The following is a 27,937-nucleotide window of genomic DNA, read 5'->3' as shown; positions in this document are numbered from 1 at the left end:
AATGCAGGTAAGTTAGACAGGAAGATATACTAGACAAGGGAGAGACAGTGGAATTGAAGATGACTAGATTGGAGAAAACAGACACACATATCTTAGAGAATATATACACACATACACGTGCATACAGGGCTTGGTGCTTGATGTCAGATTGCACGTGTAAGTAAAGGGAATGCCGTGGAAACGGATGCCCCCTGGGCTTCTTTCTGGTTTGAATAAATGGACAGAAATTGGTGTTCTGCATGGAGACCCTGGCTTTGGCAGTTAAAATGAAGGAGAATATCATTTGTTGATTCTTGGATAAACTGAATTTGGGGTGACTTTGAGGAATGCCAAAAGTTAATATAGCAGTCCAGGGTTCAAAGGGGTGGTCTGGGCTGATGGTCTGAATTCTTCATGTTGACCAGACCTCATGTTCATTGGAAGACCAGCTCATAGTACCTCCTCAAAAAGGACTCCCCTCCTTTCTTCAGGCATTCATTACTTTCATCCCACTATGTCCCCACAGCAGTTTGATCATTCTGTTAGTTTAATATGTCACGTTGGAGTATTGTTAGCTTCTTCTGTGTCACTGGTCTCCTACTTGAGTCAAAGAACAGTTTTGATCATCTTTTTATCTCCAAAACTGAACACTGGGCTTGGAACATAACCATGATGATGAATACGGTTGAAAATCATAGTTTGTTTATATGTTACAGACTCAGAGACCCTGGGAAATAGGAAGGACCTTGTGGGTTACCTGGTCTACTCACCTGTCCAGGGAGGAATGCATAACATATCCTGTTCCTGCTTGAAATGCTTCCTGTGATAGTGATCTCACCACTTCAGGAGGAAACATCCAGTGTGGAGCAACTCTGATAATTAGAACGTTATTTTTTGATAAAGAGAGCGTTCAGCTCAGTTTAATGTTTACCCACTATTTGGAGTATTTGTTCTGCTGTCAACACGAAAGCTTGGCTCTAAACATTTGAAGAACTATCGTGGTTATTAAAACCCAAGCTTTTATAGATTGGGGTTCATGTTGTTTTTTCACTTTGAATTACCTGGGGGCTCCTCACCTAAGGACTGAATGAGCATTTGTTGAATAAGTTCATTGAAAAAAGTATCCATATTTGGCTTTTTGCAGTTAATACATTCTCATCTCTTTTGTTAATCTCTCCAGTCTATCAGTGCCCTTTGTAAAATGTAACAACCAGAATCAAACATAACGAGTCATAAAGGGGCTGAAAAGCTTGGCTTATAGTAATCAGGGTATTATTTCTCATATGCACCCTGAGTTTTTTTTTTAAAATATGTTTGACACTGTTGGATAAAGTAAACTTTTTTTTCTCCCACGTATTTGGTTATCACACCAAATAGGTCCAATTCTTCTTTTGTACAATTGGTTTTTTAACCTGTTTAGGAATTTTTATTTACCACTATACATTTCATCTTTGTTCTATGGCAGTATTCTAGTATGTAGTTTGCATATATAACATATCACTGAAGATAGCTCCAGTGACAAGTGACAGAATACCAGACTGATAGTATTTTAAACAATAAAAATATTTGATTATCCCACATAATGGGAAGTCTGGAAGTACCAGTATTTCTATAATTGAGTCAATGACTCAGTGATGTCTTCAAACACACAGGCCTTTTCCATCTTTCTACTAGGTCTCCCTTATTATGCTGGTGATATGTCACCTCATGGTTACAAAATGGCTGCCAAAGTTTCAAGTATCATCAAGTGTCATTGCCACCTTTTGTTCTAAGCAGGAAGAAAAAGGGTATAGGCGAAAAAAGAGCTTTTGTGTTGTGTATTTGATTTTGTTGTTGTTGTTATTATTTTACTTGTCTTATGTGGCTCTCTGTCTTTTCATGAAACAAAATCTTTCCTAGGAGCACCTCCTACCCTCCAGGATATTTCTCCTTATACCTGATTTTCCAGAACTAGGTCGTGCACTTATCACCATAACAATCAGTAGCAAAGGGAAATAGAACGACTCTTTTGGCTTAAACCAACCCTGATTCATTCTTGAGGGCTAGGTAGAATATATGAATATGAACCTTGAGACTTAGTCTACACAAACCCTTCTGACATAGGGAAGCTGTGTGAAAACATTTACCCTTTTCAGGGCGGGGGAGGGTGTTTTTCTTTTTTAGTCTAAGGTTAAACTGTGACAAATACCAAATAAGAGAAGTTCAAAATAATGAATATTCACATCTGGGTATATACTTTAATGGCATGATGCCTAGAAAAATGTGTTTTGCCATGAACAGGACGGCATTTAATGACAGAAAGCATTTTTCTCTGTGGAACTCAGGGCACTTCATGTTGAGTATGTCATTTGTTCCCCAACAGCCCGTTTTAGGAAGAACAGGATAAGAGCAAGTTGTAAATATACCAAGTGGCCAGTTAAGACCCTCTTAGTTCTCTGATGCGCTTCATGAAAATAAAAATGAGTGGCAAGAGTTTGATGCTAATGCAGAAAGAATAAAGATTCTGCTTTTTGCTATTTCTAACAAAGTATAGTACTTATGATGCATTAGTCAGCCTTTCTCTCCTCTAAAGAGAAGAATGTTAAGTGGTACAGGAGAGGACTATTTCAGATGCTTCAAGTTGGCATAATTTTTCATAACTGAATTCATAAAATATCATTCATAAACTCATGCTAAAAAAACAGAAAATAATCTAAGACTGTCCCAAGCCTAAACCAAATGTGAATTAATGTTTGCAGATTGTTCGGCATGATAGGACAATGGAACAAATAGTGTTTCCTGTCCCCAACATATGTGAATACCTCACGCGAGAATCCAAGTGCCGCGTGTTCAGCACCACGGAAAGGGATGAACAGGGAAGTAAGGTGAATGACTTTTTCCAGCAAACGGAAGACCTCTACAATGAGATGAAGTGGCAGAAGAAAATCAGGAGTAAGTACAATGAACTGAAATGGTTTGTCTTGAGCATGATGTTAGATACAGTGGTACTTAGGGATACGTGACGGCATTCGTTTAAACTGGCTCTTAATTTCTTGCTGTCTGATGTTACTGAAATCACTTACTGGCTTAAGAACGTCAGCTCAGTCTACAACTGAAGCCAAGACACCTGTGGCGTAAGGAAAACAGAAAACTCTGACTAATTAGATCGTCTTTTGGTGCTGATCCTATAGTTTCATAAATATTATGACATGCAAGATCGCAGCTGTATGTTTCAGCTGCTACGCAGCTGCTGGTTTGAAGTCCATGAATGGGCCCTGACTGGCCTTAATGGTCAGTAAATGGGGTGGAGAGACGTCGGCGCCAGCAGGCTTGTCCTCTTGTGTCTCTGGTCTTACGATTGAGTAGATTGTTTAATGTTTTCTCCGAAAGTCATTCCTTCTTTCAACGTATCTTTATCTCGCCAAATCAAAGAAGAAATTGTGTGACACGTGTCTTCAAATAAAGCTAGCTAAGAGTTAGCACAGTATAGTTCCCATAACTTATTTCTTTTCTTTGTTTGGGGAGAGAGGTAATTAGGTTTATTTAAGTTTTTATCTTTAATGGAAGTACTGGGGATTGAACCCAGGACCTCGTGCATGCTAGGCATGCACTTTACCACTGAGCTGTACCCTCCCCCGTCCCAGGACTTATTTCTCACATCTCAAGTCTATTTGGAAATCCTGAACTTTAAAATTAAGAAAATTTTCAAGTTTAAAATAAATTTCATTTTCCCAGATAAGGAAGATCGTGAGTTTTTAACAAAAATTGATAAGGGAAAACTCTTGATTAGGTCTTTTCTGTCTTGGGGAGGAATTTTCCAGGCAGGCAGGTATATGTTCTCAATACCTCTATTCAACAGTGCTTCATCATTTTAATTTTCTAGGGACTTTAATGATTGTGGTTTATGACTTTGGTTGAGCTTAAGGCAATGTCTTTGGATATAAGATTGTGGCACGCATTGTCAGACTTTCTTAGCAGAATATTTGACAAAATAAAGAAATGACTCTCCCATTGCATTTTACCATGTAGAACCTTATGGAATTCAGAGAAAATTTGGAGTGTCCAGAATACAGTTGAAAACTCAGCAATTTTATTTGGGGCATTTGAAAAACATACATTTTATTCTTGACAAAAAGTTATTTTAATGTACTAATGCTTGTGGGTTTGGTGCTTTTTTGGATAAATATTTTGTCCTTTATCAAAAAAGAAATCTGGAAATAATTTCCGATGTACCTTTTACTTTTTAAAATTTTTTTTTTTACTGAAGTATAATTAGTTATAATGTGTCAGTTTCTGGTGTGCAGCACAATGTCCCAGTCATGCATATGCATACAAGTATTCATTTTCACATTACTTTTAAAATTTGGAAGCAAGTTATGATGGGGCTAGAGACAGACTCTAATTCATTTGATGGATTTGTTATTACAAACGTATGCAGCAACATCTTCTAATTTTGTCTTAATATTCTCCTTTGAAAAAATGAGGACTCCTAATTCAGGAATGATGGAGGTGCAGATGTTTACAATTTATGACACATTAGTCAACTAAATGCCATGGCTAATCATAGCCTGCTCCAGTGTTGGAATGCTCCATTCCAAGAGAAGGAAAACAAGATGTCCTGAAGGGAAGTGCAGTTTATAAGTAAGCACCAGATGTGAGACAGGAATTCACAGAACATAATTTGAAAAGTTTAAAATTTTAATTTGGAAATTGAAGTGTCTTTCCCCATCAATGAACTCCAATATTTAAAACATGATGTTAAGATACTGAGGGTTAGATAATGGACAAAACCTGAATAAGTCACACGTCCAACTTACATGCATGACATATCTTTTTAGGAAAGGGGGGAAGAACTGATTTTGGGTTGATGTAAACTGTATTCAGTACATACGTCTGCTAACTCAGACACAGAATCCCATTTCTGAATATGTTCAGCAAAGCCTCTCTCACTTACTGGCAGTTCTTACTGTATCTTGCATTTTCTTCTGCTATTGCAAACCCAACAAGTTTGCAGGAAGTGTTAAGGTTTAAAACTTAGGTAGTATTATAAATCACTAGTTCCTGGTAAGCGGTACTATGCCATGCTATTAAGTTTCAGTTTCAGTTAACTGTGACCGTGTCATAGGAATTGTTACCCAAGATAATATGTGTATGAGGGGTTTGCATTTGACTGTAAGATACAGGGGTAAGACCAATTTATCAATATTCCTAAATTACAGTAGTGTGTACCATGCCATTAAGAGGGGCCCCATGCAGCTACTAAACTTTCTCCTAACCTACTCTATGGATATTTTAAAGAGAATTATTCTAGAATTGTCTTTTCTGACCACCTTTAGCAATTGCAGAATTAACTCACCCTTCTACAGTGGTTTAGGTGTAAACTGGCTTAAGGATAAAGAAGGAGTCGTATAGAAAACTCCTTGATTGTGTTGATTGTAAGTGTTCTAAACTCAGTCACAGTAAGTGTTTATTTAAACTTGCTTTTTTACACTAGTTTACAAAAGTGCATTTAGCAAAATGTTATCTCAGCAGGGCTCTGGGGCTGAAACCAAAATTCATTCTGTCTGCTCCACCGCACTTCTTGCCCACTAGGTAACCCCGCCTTGTTCTGGTTCTCGAGGCACATATCCCTCTGGGGCAGCATCTCCTTCAACCTGGCTGTGTTCATCAACTTGGCTGTGGCTCTCTTCTACCCATTTGGGGATGATGGAGATGAAGGCAAGTGCTTGTCTGTCTGTATTTTTTTATTGAAGTCCTGTCAGTTACAATGTGTCAATTTCTAGTGTACAACACAATGTCCCGGTCACATATATACATACAAATATTCCTTTTCATATTCTTTTTCATTCAAAGTTTATTACAAGGTATTGAATATAGTTCCCTGTGCTATGTGGAAGAGATTTAGGGGTTTTATCTATTTTTATATATGGTGGGTAACATTTGCAAATCTCAAAATGTCTGTCTTTAAATGATAAGTATTTTAGAGTTCCAAAAATAATACTCTTGATGCATGCCTTAACTATTTAGAGCGTCCCAATTCCAGCCATTGAATTCTCATTAAATAGATTTTCTTTATTCATCGGAAGTAGAGAATGAGGGTAAGTAGAGTAGGCAGAAAGCTATAGTCAGTATAAATACTTTTCCAAAAGCTCATCTACAGAAGAGCATTTGAACTATATCATATATTGACAAATAAGGCCCTGAAAAAATTATTTCTCCCTAGTTATTATGACCAAAGGCTTTTTTTTATACCATAGCATCTCAATTATATAAATAAATGGGAAAATGAGGGATGTATGCCAAAATATTGATGGTGATTACCTTAAATAGCAGAATCTCTATTTTACTCTCTTTGCTTTCAGTGTCATCTAAAGTTTCTATGATGAGCATGCGGGTAATCTGGAAAACAATTTTTAAACGTTACAGCATAAGACAGTATAATAATAGAGCGGAAAGGATTGACTGTGAAATTAATATTGGTAAACTATTAATGCATGAAGTTTTTCAAAAGCAAAAACAAGAGAAAAGATCCCATTTTAAGTGAAATGGGAAATCTAGGAGCGCTATGCTAACGGGTGGAACTGTGGAAATTAAGTTTGGTTTAAATCTGACAAAGGTGCATGGGAAAGTATGTCACAGGTTTGGGATAGATACAGGTGAATAACTTTGAAACGGGTGTTGAAAGAACAGCTTGGAGGACAACACGAGAGATACCAACACATAGCAACCACAAGTTGCTTTTGTGTCTGATCTGTTCATCGGACTATTGTGAGAATTCGGTGAGGTGCTGGAGGTAAGGCACTTAGAATTGCGGCTGGTGAGCATTTGATAAAGCTTAGTTGTCATGGGTGTTGTTGGTGTTACAAGGGAAGTAGTGACACCACACAGGGAAGCTCAGTGAAAAGGATGGCATGACAGGAGCAAGAGTTATTGAAGCCAATTTCAGAAGAACTGGAGGTGAGCGCGTGCAGGAGCAATGGGCTGTTTCACAGGTTCACTGCGGATGTGGTGGATATCGAAGTTCTAACCTTTGAGTATAATCTGAGTGGTCATAAAAAAGTTTGAGCTTTTCAGAAGGCACGCCAATGCTGATAAAAGAAGACTGTTTGGCAGTGGAGCAGGCGTGTGAGTTAAATAGCAATGAAAACAGCAAATACTTGGCCATCCATCGTGGGGAAGTTGCAAATGCAGCAGGAAGTGGAAACGGCTTTCTCTTCACTGAGTTTAGTCTCAGTTAGTGATGACAGCCCTCTTGGCGCAGAGGAATGTGACCCTTGTGAGGAGAGAAGTCCCACATGAAATGATAAATGGGTATCATCTGCACACAGGATGCTAAGAGAGAGTAGATTGTAGCGTCCTGGTTAATAGAAATATAAAATCTTAGGTATGGGAGCACTTCTGGAAATCATCTAATATCAAACAGTCATTTGTCAGATAAAGAGGTGGACGCCCAGAGAAGCTAAAGCTGGGAGCTCTTGGAGTAGAAGGTTAGCGAATGCTTTTGTTTACAATCCAGGACTTCTCTGCATGGATGATTAGGTTGGAAGCATATAGAGAACAGGTGCCCCTTCGTGCAGCACGTCATTTTCCCTGCGTTCCGTTCCGTGATATCCTTTATGAGACCGCCAGAGCCAAAGGACACAGCCTCTGCTGCCACCTGTTGTGCACGGCATGTAATGGGGGTGGGGGAGGGCACCCCTCCGGACATCTTCTCTTCCCTCATTCAGGAGAAAGTAGAATACCTGACATCTCTAATACCCGCCGGACTAAAAACGGTTATAATAGTCATACTGGTCTAGACTGGGTCAGACACAGCACTAAGCACATCGCACACATCATTTCATTTCATCTTCCTGACAGTCCTGGAAAGTAAGTACTTCATCCTTATGGATGAAGAATTTGAGGCTTAGGAAGATTTGCCCGATAATTTGGGGGTAGAGTCTGGAAATACATTTTTTCCACCAGTTCCCAAGGTGTTGCTAACACAACTGGCCCTTGAACAAGAACTTGAAACTGCCTACGTGGTAGAATTTGGAGTTGAGGCTCCAGCCTCAGAAAGAAACAGAACTAACAAAAACAAGACAGGAAAACACAGTGCAGGTGCAGCCTTTGCTCTTCAAAAAGGACTGAATACAAGTTGAGGGCAGATAACCAAGGTAGAGGCTCTTTCTTAGGTGTCTGGTTGTGGGTATGGAGCTAAGAGGGGAGGGGAGGCATGAGCTGCCATTTAGGCCACGTGGAGTCCCAGATGTTTACATCATCTGAACATAGTTCTCGATGGGCTATTTAATCATAACTCCATGAATACCATTACAATTTTGATCAGGGTTAGCTGAGCCTCTCACCTTCAGATACACACTACGCAGAGCTGGGAAGGCTGAGGAAACAAAGTTAAGACTGACCAGCACACCTGGCCATCAGAACTGGCTGGACAAGGTAAATTCTATGCTGGACGTGCACCGGATTTTGTCAAACATAGGCTGGATGACTCCTTGGCAGGAACACATCGAGGTGATTTAAAGATGAATTAGTTGATCATTAAGATTCCTTCAAAGTGCTAAAAAAAAAAAAAAAAGATAGGGACATATCAAAAACACAGGATCCAACTTGAAAGATTTCCCAGTAGCCAACCCTGTGGAAATTTTGAGAAAAAAATATTGACAGTAATACATAATAACCCATAGAATAAAATAAGAATCTAGGAGTCCATATTGATAGAAGAGAAAGTTCTTCCTTACAATAATATTCCAGTTAATAACTGTAGGAGGAATGATGGAAACAGAATGTCACCATTTGGCAAACATCACATGGTGGTAAGAATCAACAGTGGATGCTAGAATTAATAGGTGAGTATTAGGTGAAAAAGTATAATGAGAAAGGGGATACTGATGCAGTCTTAAAGTATTTCCCCACACCATACTTATTATAAAAGAAAGAAGAGTGCCTTTAAAGGGGAGAAATCACTTTAACTATGTGATCAATGTTACTGTCACCAGTAATGAGACACGGCAACACTACGTGCCTCTTGACATGACGCACTGACAAGGACGTGGCATCATTTGCCAAAAATGTATAAATTGAGAAAATTTCAGACAAACCTGGAATGAAGGACATTCTACAAAATAATTGGCCCGTACTCTTGAAGCTTATGAAAGACAAAGAAATATTGAGGAATTAAATGGAAAGAGACTAAAAGAGACATGACAGCTAAATGCAACGTGTGATCCTGGTTCAGAAAAGAGACATTAATTGGGCAATTGATGAACTTTGACTAAGGTCTGTAGATTAACGTGGTGTGTATATCATATTGATTTGCTGATGTTGGTCGTGGTAAGGTGGTTATGTAAGGTGTTGACATTTGGGGAATCTAGGTGGAGGGGGTATGGGAATTTTGTGTTATGCTTGCAACTGTAACATTAGTCTGAAAGAATTTTTAAAAAGAAAGTTAAAAAAGAAAAGTAAATATGGGTACTCTATCCACCTCTGAGGTTCCTGGATTCTAGGTATAGAAGTTGATCACAAAATCACCTGTTGAATCCTGGGCCAAAAAAAGAGATCTGTGGTTAAGATGGGCCACCTTTCCCAACTCCAGACCGTAATGCAAGCTATCCCTGCGTCACTGAGGCCCCTGTAGCAGTGAAGACAGAGGAGCTGGCGGAGGAAATGCGCCGGGAATGCTTCCTCCAAGCGTTGTTCCCAGCCTGATCACATATGAGCTACCAGGAATCACTTGTGCCCAGATACCGAGTTCATACTTGGGTAAAAGTATTAACTGAAAGGATAGTGTCTCCCTTCAGCCAGGGTGGCAGTGTACACTCATTAAAGGGAGATACATAGCAGGAAGGTGATTCTCAGAGGATCAGCTTATAGGGCACCCACCCTCCCAATCCCTACTGCATGCAGATAACCTCCTTTCATTACCAGGCTTCAAAGAGCTCTGTTTCAGTTTATTCAGGAATTCAGGGCTTATTTGTGTGGTTGTGGGTTTCGGTCTGGGTTTCCTTGTTTGGTTGATTGGTTTATATGTTTAACATGTGCTTCTCTAAAAAAGAAACTTATGCCAGAGTTGAGGAATGAGGCTGTGTGGGTTGCAGCTGAAACCACAGCTGTTGATGCTGGGGAATCTCCTAGATGTCCACGCAGAAGTTGCATGTTGCCAGGCCAACCACCCCTGCTCAGTTTGGCAAAGGCAGACCAGACAAAATTGCTGCCATGGGGATTTCTGATACCCAGATAGCATGTGATTGTTAAAAAAAAAATCATGTTCAAATTTTGAGTGGAATTCTTTTTCCCCGCCAGTGCTTTGTGTTAAAGGAAGTAAGTTCTTCAAGGTGATTTTAACGCATTCAACTGACTAACAGCCATCGATGGAGAGCGGCTGGGGGCCAGGCACTGTGCTGGGTCCTAGAGATACGAAGGTTGGAAAAGCTGTCCTCTTCCTCAAGGAGCTCAGGGTCTGGTTAAGGGATGAAGAGAGGAATAAGGCGCCCATAGACTTTAGCTGGACTGAGTTGGGGGCCATTCAGAAGGCAGAGGAATGAAGAGAAGGAAGTCGGAAGTAGCATGTTCTATAAGCAAGCTACTGGCACATCACTGTGAGGTAGACCAGAGCGTCTCACTATGTGAATTGAATTGAGGTCTCTAATTTTGCTATTTGAATTTTCTTTTTTAAAAGACAGACTTCATAGTTTCTAACATTTAAAAACATTTAGAGTAAATTCTAAAAATTTTCTTGCATTATAAAAGTGATACATGCTCATTATAGAAAATTGAAACAAATACAAAGTATTAAAAAGACAGTCTCCTCTTTCCTCCCTTAATCGGTAAAAAATGCCTTGAACAGTCTACACTGTCTTCTCTAGAGTTTGTCAGAGGATTTCAAGTTTTTTTAAGCATCAAATCTTCAGCTAGAAAATAATATGATCATTCTTACAGAATATGATTACAGACTTCTCAGTTGTCAACTGACAGTACTGGAAATTAATAGCCATTTTAAGTAACTTATAAATTTATTTACTATTCACAAATACATATTTAAAATAAAACTATGTGCAAGGTACTAGGCTAGACACTGAGTTCTCTCTACAAAGAGATCAAACACTCCAGTTTTAAGTGCACGATTGTAATTTCTTATTTAATCAAGGGGGAAATCTCAGCAAGCCAGACACTGTCTGGGAAGGAGCAGTCAAGATGTGGTTAGCTGGTCAGGCATCAGTGACAGTACTGTCAGTGTCAAAGCTGAGACTTTTAAAATAAGAATGTCACACCAAGTTGTTGCGTATGAATTACATTGAAGAGCTGAAGAGTTCAGTGACTGGCTAAGAGTTGGTAAATGTGCAAAGATGTTGGCAGTTCTAGTAAACTTCAGAGTGAAGCTCCATGACTTGGGAATTTATAGCTGGAGACTGACTGACGCCAGACGAGCTCACAGGGTATGTTTTTGTTTATTCATTTTGTCAACAAATATCTACTTCGTACTGCACGCCAGGCACTGTGATAGGCGGTCCTCACGCTTCCAGAGCTCACATGCTGATGGCACCCCAATAAGCAGGAGAGAAAGTTGAAGGCATTTTCTGTCCGTGGCTCTTTGTGATCTGTGAGACCAGGGCAGTTGGTGGTCAGGCTACGTCTTGGCAGACATAGGCGACTTATAAACCAACATCTTAATAAATATGAGCTGGGTACTCATTTGGTTAGTGTCACCAGAGGACAGGAATTGAAGGTAATTCCCAGAGCAAGCAACTTAGCCCTCTTCTTTCCCCATCTCCAGACTAATCTTATCAGATCACACACTTGATGAGGGGGCAGATCAGATCTCTCCTCCCAACCTTCTTTCATCACTGTGTGCTTGAAGAGATAACATAAAGATAAGAACGACATTGCAAAAACAAACATGTCTAAACTAGTGCTGTTCACTATCTGACTTTTGTTGTTTTGATTTTTTAATGTCAGCTAGGATCGTCCACCTACTTTTGATCCCTTTCCACTCACCGTGAACTAAAGGCTTGTGCAGAATTTGTTGAAGGAGTCCGGGTAATCCCATGGCTTCCAGGATAATACAGAAACTCTGCGCAGCAGGGCGCTCGTGGTGTTTTGCATGCAGAAGTGAATTTTATAAATAATAAAAAGAGGTGTGGCCCAAAGGAATAACTAATGGAAAATCTCTATTTTGTTGTTTCCCTCTGACATCATCAGCCAACAGACACATGTTTGAGGTCTAATCAGCCCAAGAGTATTGCCCCTTAATTTGCTTCTGCAAATGCAGCACCACATGAGCAGGGGGATTCCTGGAATCCACATGTCAGTGCAAATGTCGATGAATTGTCCTTTTTTTTCTTTTTTAAATGGAAGTATATTTTTAACCCAGTTTTGGGTAATTTCTAAAGAAATTCTTGTAATGGGGTTCATTTTTGAAACATTTGGAACTTTTGTTTCCTGATGATTTAAATAGCTGAACATTGTTTTAGAACTTGAGTTAACCTTCAGATACACACACTCATACATATACCTATGTTTTCATACACATAAATGCACTTGTGTGTTTTTTTAATGCTTTTATTTATTTATTGAATTTTGTTTTATTTTTGGGTGGAGGTAATTAGGTTTTCTATTTTTTTTTTAATTTTTATATTTTTGGGGAGAGGTAATTAGGTTTTATTTATCTTTGATGGGGATACTGGGGATTGAACCTAGGACTTATTTATGTTAGGCATTCACTCTACCACTGAGCTATGTCCTTACCCCCTACACTTGTGTGTTTTAATAGTTAAAGCTTAGGTCTGTTTCATTAAAGATTGGATATTCTGTATTCTGAATTCTTTAGAGGAATCTGTAATAGAAAAACGTGGTAATAATAGAACAGGACAAGTTATGAGTTCAGTGCCTGATTCCATATGATTTAGCTGTGCATTTAATGGTCATTAATCATAAATTTTGAATTAAGATTCCCAAATGAGATTCCACAATCCATAAAGTACTTAGCGTGTAACTCCCATAATGGGAGAGAAAGATGAGTAAGTCTCAGACTTATTGAAAGAAGCATTAACTAGTGAAGTGAGTATTTAAGCCGCCTGGAATTCATCACAAACTTTCTGGAAATGTAACAGTGAGAAATGTGTACAAAGACATTTCCTCTAAATGTACAGCGTGCAGAGTGGGTTGTTTTGAAATTCAGTGTCTTATGGCTTGTCTTGCTGTATTATATGAAGTAGAGCAGCAAATACTTAAACATTTTCTAGTTATGTTCACAGTAAAAATAAACTTCTTCCATATTTTACAGGGACACTGTCACCACTGTTCTCAGTTGTGCTTTGGATAGCCGTTGCAGTCTGCACATCCGTGCTGTTTTTCTTCTCCAAGCCTGTGGGTATTCGGCCATTTCTTGTGTCAATAATGCTCAGATCAATATATACGATAGGTCTTGGACCTACATTAATACTTCTTGGTGCAGCTAATGTAAGTACTTTGCTTTGCTTCGTACTATTCTGGATTAATTTTATTTGTTTGGGGGGTGGGTAGGCAATCAGGTTTATTTATTTATTTATTTATTTATTTATTTATTTATTTATTTAATGGCGGCCCTCGGGATTGAACCCAGGACCTCATGCATGCTAGGCACGCACTCCACCACGGAGCTACACCCTCCCCCCTTATCCTGGATTAATTAAAACTGTACTCAATATAAAACTGGTAACTGTATACTTTAACTCTGTGTATACCATAAATTCTAATGCATTGTGAATCCAAATTAACCAGAGTTTAACTTGTACCTTTTTGATTGACTTTTAAGAGAAAGGAAAAAGTGGCAACTGAAAATGTGATATATTTGGGGCATGACCCAGTTCTGCAATCAATTTAACTCAATCCAGTTTTAATGCCTTCGGCATCCCATACAGGCAGCTATTGACAAAAATGACTCCGAGCTGCTGTTAACATCTTAAAGTGACTTCTAAATCATCCAAGAAAGATTAAATTATATTTCAGTAGAATTTTAGAAGTGAGTGCCTTTTATAAAATGACCGAAGGAAAGGGGTTGCTGTAAGAGAAAATATGAAATTGAGCTCTTTTTATGTGAACAAAACCTATAAACTTGTGAAAGGCAAAGATGAGATTAATGTTTTTTTTCCACTAAATTTTTAAAATATTAGAACAAGGGAGTACATTTCAAAATCTGAGCTAGGTAAGTTTCAAATAAGTAAGCCGGAGTACTATTCCAAATAGTAGCAATGGTGCCCAAGAGATGAAATTTGAAAGGGGCTAGACAGCTTTCTATATGGCAGAGCTCAAAAGGGATGTTTAAAAAAAAAAGGTAAATTACCAGGTTGGTGAAAGAAGAAGTTCCTAGATAAGCAAATAGATATTGCTAATATGTCTGCTGAATACCTAAAAGCACTTTCTATATCTTTTACTAGATTTCTAATACATTGTCCTATATTCTGGGTATCTGTGTGTAGCCCTTAACTCTCCTATTATGTTATACAGTTCTTGAGAATAATGACTGATCACTCAATGTCTGGAACAGTATTAGTGCTCAACAAATATTTCTTAAATTAATTAACTGAGTAAGTAGACGAATGAGTGAAAGATTATCTTTGTATTCTTATACGGGTACAGTAATTTGTGCATACAAAATATGGCAAATATTTATTGAAAATGAATAAATGAAGTAGCAAAACTTTTGAGAATTATGAAGCTGAGCTAGTATGGCCAATTCTGTGTTTCTGTCCCTTTTATACTTCTTCAAAAATTGGCCATGATGTATATGCCTTATATATGTATACACCTATATCTGACAGATTTTTATATATATATATGTATATATGCATGACAGTGTACTGTACATACAAAGAAGTCTATCAGTAAAGAATTCTGTAAAGTGTCAAATACACTATTCTGTAAGTTTCTTGAGGGCAGAGGTTGTCACATTCATAGATGTCATCCTGTCCACCTCACTCCCTCCTTACTCCATTTTTCTCCATCTTAATGCCTGGCACTTAAACATTCAAAAATTATTTACATAAACTGAACTTGTACTTTGAGTGCCTTGGAAAGAAGCTAATTTTGCAGTATTTCCAACCAAGATAAGGAATCTTCATGGATTTATCTGTTGTTTTTTTTTTTCCCTAAGTCTAGGGAAGCAGAAAAAGAAAAGAAAAGAAAAGAAATCAATCATGTTTATACCTCGAGTTTTTACTTATTTGTTAACTTAATTTACACTTACAACTTTGCATTGTGTAACAGGCAGAACTATAATTGCTAAAATTATAGGTATCAGAGACGGGGGGGTAAAAATGTCTACCTGACAGTTAAGCCTTAAGGCAAATCAGAATTCTAGACCCTAGGCAAATAGCAAGCCTCTGAATTTTGTTCTCATCAGTGAAATGAAGATATTAAAGCCTTGTCTTTCCAAACTGGGGTGTTGAGAAGATCAGCTGAGAAAATCAGTGCGGTGGTTTAGAAAAGAACAGTGCTAATGATAGAACAGCGACAAAGGCTCCCGGTTACCGGGTACCTGATATGTTGGAGTGCGATTTAATTGTGAAACGTTGCTCTCATGATCACAAGAGTGTTAGTGTTTTGGTTCACGGAGAGTTGTTTGTTTCTGACTCTGTGTCTTTCACAGTGTTAAGCAAATACAGAAAGTCCTTTTTTTGGCAAAGGAATCAAGTGGGAGGAAAACCCTCAATCTGTGTTCTGAGCACCTACTGTTACCAGTTGCTGTTTGTTATGATGCTGCTTCTTTATCGTCTTTACCAGTTGCTAAAAACTGAAGTTTGATTGAGTCTGCAGCTATAGCCTCTCTGTCTTGTCAAAGGGGTTTCCTGAAAATTTGAGATTTTTTAAAAACTCAATTGTTTTCCTCTGTTATAAAAGCATATCTTATAACGCAGTACAGTTTTCTTCCCACCCTCTATGTTACATTTTTAGTTCTTGGTAATGGAAATTAATATATTATTTTGGCAAATATAAACACATTTTATAAATTGGAGATCACTTAATTTTTTTCTCATACCATTGAAATTATTTGTAAATCTCACTTTAATAATAATATTTCCAGGTGTATGGATAATATATATTTATATAATCTATTTAAGCAGTCTATTAATTCTTTTTTTTTTTGGAGGGTACTTTGATTTTTTTTAACTTTTTTTATTGAGTTATAGTCATTTTACAATGTTGTGTCAAATTCCAGTGTAGAGCACAATATTAATTCTTATTGTTTAGATTTTTAGATTTTTTTATAATAAATAATAATACAGTAAATACCTGTGAAAGATATATTCTGAGCCAAAACATTTACATTCTCTCTCTCTCTCCCTCTCTCTGCCTCTCACACACACACACACACACACTCACACCCTATTTTTCATATGATATGGTCACTGAGTGCTTCTATTTCTAACATCCAGTTGCAAAAACAGAAAACTGCCCCTGTGCTAGGAGAATACTGGCACATGTTGAATTTAGCAAGAGATACTGTGGTTTACACCACCCTTATTTACTGTTTTGTTAGCAATTTAAAAGATTTCTTGGGTGATTTTTGACTCCATGACAACTTTGCCTTAGGCTTTGAAACTGTAGAACCTTACCCTGTCTTAAGATGTAACATCACTGAAATGGAGACTTTGAATCAAATAAGCTCATTTTTAGTAAGAAAGTTAATGGTTGATGAATATATAGTAATGTGGTTAAACTGTAGTTCAAGACAATAAATTTAATTTTACTTTTTAATAAATAGTGGATAGTCTTTTTTTTTTTTTTTTTTTTTGGCCATAATTTGTTCCTGGAAAATAGGTCATGTTTTCCCATAGGAACAACGTAAGATGGGGATAGAATTACTGATCAGGGACATAGAACCAAATAAGACAAAAAGGATAACATAAAGACAGCTATAAATTTCTGTGATGACATAAAACAGCAAAATTTAAAGGACATCACATAGCTTTCTAGAGCTATGAGGCACCTTAGGGCTTATTCACCTCTAGTCATTTCATTTTAGAAATGAGTATACAGCATCCTGTGGAGACCAGGAGGATTTACCAAAGTAATTAGTAGCAGAGCCAAGACTGGAACCCCAGATGGCCCAGCTTCTAATCCAGGGTCTTTCCACTAGGCTGCGCTAGTAAAAGTCCTGCAAAGACGTACCAATGAAATATACAGTATATATGAAAATATTACTATACTGTGTAATTCGTTTACCTAGTTAAAATTAATGAACTTATTTTAGTATGCATTAATTAACAAATGAACATTAATTTTCCTTTTTTGGAAGATTATTCTTAACTCACTTGGACGATGGGTCACATTTAAAAGGCTGTGCAGAGAGCTTGCATTGCTGTGTCTCCCTCTCCCACTGACCACTGCCCGCCCCCCAGCCTTCGCACACATTGCCCCATCCTCAACAAAAATATATCAAGGGCAGCTTTAAAGACTAGATGGAGAAAGAAAAATATATATGGGACAGTTATGATCATTTATGTTGATATTTGTATGCTGACTTGAGGGTCCTTCCAACACCAGTTCAGAAGAGGATGGCCTTTAACCTCCTTGCCCAGTTCCCACACCCCCATTTATTGTTGCCCACATGGACCCTTGCCCTAGAAACAATGATGACCTACTTCACGGTGTTGACAAATGAAGGACTGGTTACACAGCGTCCACTAAGTCATGACATGAAAAGGGAGAATGCTTTGTCTCTTCTCCATGTCCATAAATATTCTCAGCTTTTGGAATATTTGCTCTGTCTCGTAAAATGCTCTATAAAAGTTACTTGTAAATTTCAAGGTCCTGGCGCAGGAAGAACCAGAGTTCAGCTTCTTTTCTACCCAGATCATTTATTTACACTTGCACTTATTTCTTCATGGGACGAACACTTCAAACAAAAAGACTGCGATTCCCTTGTTTCTGATCTGTTACAGAAATAGGTGGATGCCACGACCAGTGTCAGCTCCACTCCACCCGGAGGTTTAGTCAAGAGAACAGGAGCTTATTCACAACATCAAGCTCTAGGCTCAGAAGGAAAAAATTAACCTGAAAACAAATAAGGCAAATCCTTATTTTTCATACAAAAATGGCAGAGGCCCTTTTAGGCAGAAGTATGTCCTTGCTTTCGCATTATTTGAGAGCTGAAATGTATTGCTCTTTCTGAGAACTTAATCAACGTATCGTTTTTCCTCAGTATGTAGGACTTAGAGTTTTTCTGCATAATTTTTTTTTATGATTCAGTTTGGAGAAGCAGAGATAAAGGACACAACGTATAAACAATTTGTCTTACATATTCATCCTTCTGAAAGGCATAATTTTAATGTTTAACCTTACCATTTAATAGAATTTCTTATTTCCATTTCATATTGATGAGATGGTTGAATAGTCCGAATTTAAACAATAGTCACTGAAGACAATTTAAAGAGTAAAACACTGAGTAGTATGTCACCCTGATGTTGCTTTTCACCATTTTCGTGGATATTTTTTGTCCAACATTTGTATCAGCACCTTGTGTATATCTCTTGGGTTTTTAAAATAATGACCTTTTACAATATTAAACTTGCTCTTGGATAAGAAACATAAAGATGTCCTTTAATACGGTAGCCGTATTTAATAATAATGTAAAGATGTGATGATGAAACACTAGTGAAGTAAGACTTTCTATTTGACATTCTTCACATTGTTAACAAGATGATGAAAGAATTGATAACATAGATTATTGAGAGGATGGTTAATTCGCATGGGGCACATTTAGGAAAAGTTTGAACTTTTTAGTCACTGTGCTGTTGATTTGGTTTGGCCATCTTCACAATGTGCAATGATAACCCAGTTCTCATTTTATCTGTATTGATTTGGGCTTCAGAAGGTGGAAGGAAAAGATTTTTTCCAACCTTTCAAATGTTACTTCCGCCCAAAGTGTTATGCTCCTTCTTATGGTATTTAAAATCATTCCATAAGGTGATTTCTTTCATATACATTGAAAAAAATCAGTTGATGTTGCAAAGAGCAATCTGTTTTCCCAAAGTTAAGTTTGGACGTATAGGCACACATACAGTGCCATTAGAAAACTTAAACAAAAACTTAGAGAATGGTTTGGAAGAACAAGCTGAAATTCTGGAATCTTTAATTCTTTCCTTGATGACGAAGAGGCAAATATGGCTCTTCTGTTTGTAAATAATTCAGTGATTCTAGAACCAAATAGATGGCACTGAGTTTATGGTAACCATGTTATCTAGAAATCACTGCACAGATAATTTTTATTGCCAAAGAATCTCAGTACAAATTCCTGTATTCCAAAATAATGCCACAAAAGGCAACTTTAAATATAGTTTAAGTACTATAAATACTATACGTGGTACCAAGCATAATAAACACTCCAAAATGTTTATTGACTGATTACCATACATAGAGCTTAGGAAATGCATGTGTTATATTTATGTTAAGTGTGTATTTTTATTTTTACGTATTTAGAGTAAATTGAATGCAAAAATCATTTTTAATGGCTTACTTGTTTAAAATAATATTCGGTAAAAAAGTCTAGGATGAAAAATAAAATCAAGAACAGATCTCTGGATATTTTCTGAAAATACATTTTTTGTTACATTTCCAGTGTAATAAAAACAGTACATTTATTACTTTTAATATGGAAAATCCAATGTGTAGTATTTTCAAGAGTCCTCGTGCTAAGTGCTTCATATACATTAATGAATTATTTAATTCTTTGAAGAGTTCTGTGAGGCGGGAATTCCTTTATTCAAATTTCTCAGAAGAAAAATCAAGGCCTCCAGTTGCACGGCCAGGGTCAGGCAACAGTGGTGAGGAAGCTAGGATTTAATTCAGGTCTGTCTTGATTGCATAGCTGGGGCTCTCGCTCACTCTCCTCTCTTTTCCTGGAACCGCAGGGAATCCACGCTTTTGTCTGTCGTGTGTTCGCATGCAGATTTGTAAGCAGTGCTGAAAAATTGCAAAACGAGAAATCATGCAGGAAAGCCACAGACTTTGGGAATAGTCGGTTTTGTCAGTGACCTTGCTGGTTATGTGAGTTGCAGGACGAACGAGACAGTAAAATCTAATCTTTCCCTCTCTTTAGCTTTGTAATAAAATCGTGTTTCTGGTGAGTTTTGTTGGAAACCGCGGCACGTTCACCCGAGGGTACCGAGCGGTCATCCTGGATATGGCCTTTCTCTACCACGTAGCGTATGTCCTGGTTTGCATGCTGGGCCTTTTTGTCCACGAATTCTTCTATAGCTTCCTGGTGAGTACATCTCTATGCAGACAATTGCTGCTGAAAAAATACACAATGCTTCTTCTTAGGCTTCTTCCTTTGATTTTTTTTTTTTTAAAGCAGGGCTTGGCATTTAGGACAAATTATGTATTTTTAGACCTCCCTAGGAAAAATCATGCATTATTATTTTTTTTAGTCTTTTTTCTGTGAGAAACCAAAGAGATGGTGCAGTTCTTTATTTCCTCCCTGAGTCCCACCCTCTTGACCCAGGCACCACATAGGCAGGCTGCTTTTGGTTTCAACCAAATCATACTTTCCTTTACATTTAGAGATTCCTCAAGAGAGTGTGGAAGAAAAGGGATATATTTTCTTGGTACTGAATTCATTGTATTTATTCATAAAACCGAATATTTTGTGTATCTTTAGAACAGCATATAAATAAAATGAGGGGGGGGAAACCGACTTAGCAAAAAGACAGTGTTAAGTACAGTCTTACAGTTTCAGACTTAAAATGTCGTTGTTAAGCATATTTACGTATAGCTATTCATTAAATGGATTTTCAGATTTCTTCTAGAGTTATTTTTTGTTCTTGTTTTTCACTGGTTATCAATTTTCCTTCCTACATATATGTTCTGTAGCCATAAGCCAGGACAGGAGTCAATACAAATATATGATAATGTTTTGAAACTGAGAACCCTACCAGGTTAGCATCACGATGCCACGGGAGCAATTTATTTATATCTTCAGCTCATAGTTGATATGCAGAGGAGCTCGCTCCTCAATAGAATCATTCCTGAAAACAGGTCGAGGATCTGAAAACATTATGCAGACCCAGTTTGCTTGGGTCACGAGGGACAAATCCATTGCCTTCTGCTTCCCTGTGCCCTGTACAACCCATGTAGGATGATTGCATAAGCAGCTAATTTTCCATTTACCATCAAACACTTGTAAGAGGCACAGTGAAGAATGGATTTGTCCCGTATGTTTTGATACAAAGTTATCTTCTAGACAGTTAAGTTAGTTTAGTATTCACAATCTAAAGTAGATTTTTTTTTGTATTCCAGGGATCGGAATGAATTCCTTCTGTGCTCTGATTCACCAGAAAAAATTCCATTTTAAAAAGTCTGCCCATAATATATAAAGTCCTATTATACCCAGCACTTTTACCTGGCTATAATATGTAATATTTATTATAATGTTTTTGTGCTTCAACCTGTTGGACAGGGATAGTGTGAGAGACTGGTAATATCATTAACATTATAACAAAATAATATGAAAGACATGTGAAATGATGTATGTAAATCTCTGTTATTTAGGGAAAGGTTTTTTGACACACTGAAGGTGTATTTGAATTATTATATACGTTATTAATAGTAATGTTACTTTTAATTTATGTTAACATTATTTTCTACTTGTATTTTCCTCTTGTCTTTTATCCTTCAAATCTTACAATATTGATGCTAATTTGTTTTCATTGGGTTAGTTATAGAAACGATATAGTCCGTTTTTGTGTTTAGTACTAGAAGGAAATTGTAATGGACATAACGGCAAAATGGTTTTTAAGCATACTTCTAAAATATTTTTTATGTTTTAAAAAATATATGAATACCCATTCCCAGTTATGTCCACAAAGGCCAGTCCTTTAACCAGCAGTGAAAACCACACTCTACATTTTCCTTTCATAATAAACAAGGAATCATTCACCTGCTCAGTGTCAATGCCTTTGCAGTCTTCAGATTCTGATTCCATGGGTATAGAATGAGTTCTAGGTATGCGTGTTTTTAGCAAGCATCCTATGGACTCCTGAAAACTATAAGCTTTCAGAAACTATCCAGAAATGAGCTAGAAGCCAATGCCAGACCTTTTCTTTAACCCACTGTTCAGCTGAGGGAAAACCTCCTTTCTGTGAACTAAATGCTTAAATAAGTTAAATAATCCAGGTCAATAATTTGGAAGTTGAGCTTGCATTAATTAACTTGTTTATATGGAAGAATATAGACATTAGTTTATCTCCATCCAGGAGATAAAACAGGTAGCAAAATACTTAAACTTTTTTTATATTTGACATCATAAATATCAATGTCCTAAGGTGAGCAAACAAGGTAATATCTTTATAGCAATTATTTACAAGGCTACAGTTAAATTGGGAAGTAACTGTATAAGCCTCAGTACTCAGAGAAACAGAGTACAAGGCCCTGGTGTGATGAGTGACACTGATAATTGATCATTTCAGCCAGTTCAGAAATTGTAATCACTGCTCACAGAAAGCAGAAGACAAACCCCAGTTATTCCAATATCAAAAGTACTTTTGATCTCTAAACTGGTATTTATGGCTTCTTTAAAGTAAATGTTCATTCATTGCATTTAACCAGCTTTTGATAATAAAACATGACTAGCCGATGTATAATTTCAGCTGTATGTAATAGCAGTAAATAAGATTGTTCTCAGTGTTGACTGCAGGTAAACACAGACTGAGGTTCTTGACTAGTCCATAGGTTTTCTACTACTAAACACAAAATGGATAATAACCCATTAGAGAAAGTGAATTAACACCTGTGTATTATGTTTTTGTTTATACTTCTGTTTCCAAAAGTATATACTCAAGTCAAAAGTTTTACCCTCATTATACCCCTTTTGGAAGAAAGATGTTTGCATTTCTCAAATATTTTAAAATTTCATACCTTTTCTATTCTAGTGGGCTCATAAAATTTTTCTTGTCATTTCACTTCTAAACCTTTGATTAAACAGTATGTTTAATGAATCTGTCAATTATTGATCCCTTAGGTGCACCTGATTCAGCATTCTCACTTTAGCCATTTTCCATATTCCAGAAGCAACTGCAGAATATCAGTAAGACCAAAAATAAGAAATAAGTAGCTAAGTTGGTTGCATATAATATTACAATTTTTCTAAATTCAAGTTTGAGGCTATGCTATTTCCATGTCTTTAAAAATTGATATTATGTTGGTTATGAAGCCAACAGATGCACACTGTATGTTGTGTTAGAGTTATCTTTATTGAAAAACAGTTTATGACTGCATTGCGACTGGCAAAGAAATGCATATTTTGGTTAATGTTTAAGGTGTCATTTATATTGTCATTCTTTCACAGATAAACTAAAATGACCTGCATTTGTATTTGTAATTACCTTTGTATTTAGTCACTTTTTGCTTCATTGCATTTTTTTCTTTGTTTTTCTTTTCTTTATCTTTGCAGCTTTTTGATTTGGTATATAGAGAAGAAACTCTGCTCAATGTCATAAAAAGTGTCACGCGGAACGGCCGCTCCATTATTCTAACTGCAGTCCTGGCTCTCATCCTTGTCTACCTGTTTTCCATTATTGGGTTCCTTTTTCTGAAGGATGACTTTACTATGGAAGTGGATAGGCTGAAAAATAGAACTCCTGTGACAGGTATTGCTGTTAACCACTAAATGAGCCTTCTCTGAAGGTGGCCATGGCTTGTATGTAGCTTGTCAAGAGGATCACAGATAAACACTAATGGAGGCAATGCTTTCTTTCATTCCTTTGAGAACGTGTTCCTGTTCACTAAGAGCTCATGAATGTGAAATGCCCTTAGGCTGTATGTTAGCTGACAGTGTGCACAGGAAAATCCTTACACAAGAAACATCGTCTCAGCTCAGCCTCAGTACGAAAGTTTCAACCATGCTGACCGTACTCCAGGAGACAGGCAACAATTTCAGTGCAGAAGAAATGCTGTGGGGTTCTTTTCCTCCTTTTCCCTGTCTCCCCCAAGAACATCCAGCACCAATCACAGCCGTTATTTCATACATACTTGCTCATAGTGAATTATACTATATTTTAATTATTGAAAATTATGAATGCTTTGATCTGGAAACCATCAGATAGTTAGAAAATGTGATATAGGAAAAATGCTCAAAATCATGTCATTACGGGGTTCAGTCCATCCGTACATGGCTGTCAGAATTGCTGTGGGATATTTATTTTTGTTCTCTGATTGGTGAGACAGACCGTCCTTTTACCCTGTGATTCTCGTGATGTGAGGGGTGATTCTTTCCATCTTACTTTGGATTTTGTGTTTATGATGTTCTCTAATGGTTTCTCTTTTCCCTCTTTCCTACACTTTGTTATTTTGGTTAAACTTCACTCTTCCTCTTTTTCCTCCTCTCCTGCTTTGCTAGACAGCCATCGTAGTTCTGCATCTTGCTGATAGGACACTCTGGGTGATTCCACTGCCTGTGGGTTGCAGAGAAGGGAAACCACAAAGTGATTCTCTCTCTCTTCAAACCATTAACTTTTTTTCTTTCGGGGGAAAGGTAATTAGGCTTATTTATTTATTTATTTATTTATTTATTTGATGGCAGTACTGGGGATTGAACCCAGGACCTCATGCATGCTAGGCATGCACTCTACCACTGAGCTATGCCTTCCCCCCAAACCATTGAATTTTAAAGCAGGATTTAATTAGTGATGCCTTTAGAATATGGGATAATTGAATGGTGTTTAAAGCTATTTGTAAGTCTAAATGATCAAAGCACAGAATAGGAACATCACATACATAGACTGAAAGTTACTAAACTTGAGACTGAACATCAGACCTGGACAGTAGCCTTATTCGCAGACACATGGTGTATTTTCTGTTATGGTCTTTCTTGTTTTCCCTGAAATGTTACTTTGTCCAGAGTTTTACTGGTGTGAATGTTTGGAGGAAAAGTGTAGATACGTATACACCCCCAAAACGCCACTTACACTGAACTATCTGTGAGTCACAAACTACCCCCTCTCAAAAATCTTTAATTATTTACTAGGGATGATCGCATTGGGTTATTCAGTACAGAGTGAGTCTGACACTGAAGCATCATAATTTCTGAATTCAAATGAGTAGAGTCCTTATAATGAATCTGAAAATAAATAATTTTAATTGTGTTATTTAAAAAGCAAGTTAGTGTCATTATATTATGAATATATTTTCCTTAGCCATATAAAAAAGTCTTCTTCCTGTCTTTTACAAAATAGGCAGCATGATAACTAAAATGTCAATATCTTCACTAAAAATATTTATGCATATTTATATAAAAAGCTGTTAAAATAAGAAGAGAAAGCATTTGTCAATACTGTGAAAATCTAGCATACAAGAGCAGCTAACAAAGTGAAACTGTTGATTCTTCCTAGATTGAGAGATTTTTCTTTCAGAGAGGTATCATGCCCTGAAAAAAAGCACTCCTATTTTCATAATATTTTAAATTGAATTTCTAATGCTATATGTCATGTCCATTGCTACACAGCATAAAGTTTATTCTTTCAGTGATTGAACACTGCATTCTCCCAGAGTTGAGTGAAGGGGAGAGTATAGCTCAAGTGGTAGAGCACATGCTTAGCATGCACGAGGTCCTGGGTTCGATTCCCAGTACCTCCATTAAAAATAAAAAACAGTAAGAAATAAATGAAAAGACCTAATGACCTGCCCCCCTCCAAAAAAAAAAAAAACCCAGCAAATAAACAAAAAAAAATACTATAAACCAAAGTGAGGTGAAATTATCAAAGATAACAGAACTAGGTAGCAAGTGGCATTGCGGTGTAGAAGTTACAGTTCTTCAGTGAATGGGGAGAAGTCAGGGAGCAAAGAGAGGAGGCTGAGAGTCCTCGAGCTGGGAGCATCACAGGTGCACATGAGAGCGGAGGACCGATGATACGCACGTGGCCTTGGGAGTTTAGGACGATGCAGATCCTATCTCCGGCACCAGCGGAATCTGGCTCTGCAGACACAGGAGCCTCCATGTGACAGTGTTCAGGGGAATCCGTGTCTTAGAAAAGCCCAAGGAGTTGGAGGAAAGGTTGTGCTGACAAGGGGAGGTTCCAGTCTCTCTCGCACTGTCCCTTCCTCCCCACCCTCAGGACTGCCCTCCTGTTTCTCACCTGCGCTTCCTCTCCCCAGGACACTGCAGGAACCTCCCCACCCGCCGCCTCTCTTCCACTTGCCCATGTCATTTATTCCAACTGCAGCTCTGATTCTGCATCTTATGGGTTCAGAACCTTTGTGGGGACCTGCACTGGCTGTGGGATGCTTGGTTTAAAATCATTAGCCTAGAAGCTCTGCCTTGTCTGTGCCTTTTCTGGCCTCCGTGCCTTTTGTCAATACAGACTGTACCTGGACCTGCCCCTTTCCTTCCTGCCTCTTCCCATGGGTACATCCTGTCTCCCCTAGATGGATGCTTCTCCAAAAATCCTCCTATTTTTTCATTTCTAGAATTCACTTCTTCGTCTCCTAATGCACCACCTCACTTTACCTGCACTCTGCTTCCTCCGTTCAGTTATATTTATGTCTGTACCTCTCCGTGTCCCTGATTGTGGGTTCTCCAAGGCCTCCCCTCTGGGCCCGCAGAGCCTAGCACGAAGTCGGTAAATATTTATTAATTAAGGGAAGGGCCACCAGGGAACACTCAGAAGCCCCACCTCTCTCCCTCTCTGAGCCCCCTGACACTCACTCCACACCCACGAGTTACACCCATCCTTTCCCCCAGGGCTTGTCCCCGTCAGGGTGCAGGGAGAGGCGGAGGAAAACCCTGTGGCCTCCCGTCCTCATGGACTCCAGCTCTCTGAGCTCAGTGCTGGCGCAACCCCAGGCCTGGGCCCTCCCCTCATCCCATGTCCCAGCTCCAGCAACCACCTGCCATGTCCATCCTCACCACACAACCAGGCTGACCTTGGTGGGTGTTGCTCCAAAATGCACTGGAATATTTCTTCAGCCCTTTGTATATAAAAATGAACTTACTCCTCTTCCTCCTCCTTGGGGACTTTCCTTGATGGCTCTGTATGAAAAATAGGTTTGATAGGAATGAACTCCCTCACTTTGTATTTGTTACTAACAACAAATTTTTTTTTTCCATAAAACTTTTTTTACACAGACAGGAAGATTACTATTTTTTTCTCTTTTATTTTTAAGAGTTTTTGTTTTTCTTTTTAATTGAAGTGTAGTCACTTTTACAATAGTGTATCAGTTTCTGGTGTACAGCATCATGTTTAAGTCATGCATATACATACATATATTCATTTTCTATTCTTTTCCATTATATGTTACTACAAGATACAGGATATAGTTCCCTGTGCTGTACAGTAGAAACTTGTTGTTTATCTATTTTCTATATAGTAGTCAGTATCTGCAAATCTTGAAGTCCCAATTTATTCCTCCCCGCCCTCTTTGCCTCTTTGTAACCCTAAGTTTGTTTTGTATGTCTGTGAGTCTGTTTCTGTTTTGTAAATAAGTTCATTTGTGTCTTTTTTGTATTTTCACTTTGTATTTGTTACTAACAACGAACAGTTCTTTTTTTCATAAAACTTTCTTTTACACAGACAGGCAGGTTACTATTTTCTGTTGCATCTGGGCCAGGGTGGTGGGTGGGAAGCCAGCAAGCAGACGGATCCTTGGAGACTAAGGAAGAAAAGAAAGATCCTGAGCAGGGGTCTGGCGGAAGATTCCTGCCGCCCTGAGATGTCTTCTGCCCTGTTGCCTGGAGCCCCCACTCTACTGTTTGGGCTGCCGCCTCCTGCTGGTCTGCCTCAGCCGTGGGCACCAGCGGCTGAGAGCTGGCGGGGCACCAGCTGCACTGGGGGAACGCGTTCCTGGCATCTCCAAGCCAGAGCCCTGAAAGCATTTGGCCATGGGAACACTGTTACACGCGGTGCTTAGGGCCAGTAGTGTTATGAATACTTTATCTCAGCCATTTTAAAAAGATGGGAAAGGCTTTTAGTGGGTTGGCCCATGAACGTGTTCTCTGTTTGTAAAATTGCTT

The 27,937-nt window shown here is 38.0% G+C and overlaps 1 protein-coding gene across 2 annotated transcripts in view; it reads left to right on the top strand.

The window, feature by feature from the left end:
• Nucleotides 1-27,937, top strand: part of ITPR2 (inositol 1,4,5-trisphosphate receptor type 2) — a 419,018-nt gene that overhangs the window by 321,667 nt on the left and 69,414 nt on the right. Inside the window, exons 47-51 of one of the 2 annotated variants that reach the window (XM_031443910.2) lie at nucleotides 2,718-2,910; nucleotides 5,551-5,676; nucleotides 13,238-13,413; nucleotides 20,033-20,197; nucleotides 23,384-23,579. In XM_031443910.2, coding sequence (XP_031299770.1) covers nucleotides 2,718-2,910; nucleotides 5,551-5,676; nucleotides 13,238-13,413; nucleotides 20,033-20,197; nucleotides 23,384-23,579 — 856 coding nt within the window. Of the gene's footprint in view, nucleotides 1-2,717; nucleotides 2,911-5,550; nucleotides 5,677-13,237; nucleotides 13,414-20,032; nucleotides 20,198-21,231; nucleotides 23,050-23,383; nucleotides 23,580-27,937 lie in introns of those variants that run through there. The other variant, XM_064479133.1, reaches the window with a different exon arrangement.

The sequence above is a fragment of the Camelus dromedarius genome, chromosome 25, assembly GCF_036321535.1.
Source record: "Camelus dromedarius isolate mCamDro1 chromosome 25, mCamDro1.pat, whole genome shotgun sequence".
Taxonomy (NCBI): domain Eukaryota; kingdom Metazoa; phylum Chordata; class Mammalia; order Artiodactyla; family Camelidae; genus Camelus; species Camelus dromedarius.
This window is presented reverse-complemented; position numbering and strand designations above follow the sequence as displayed.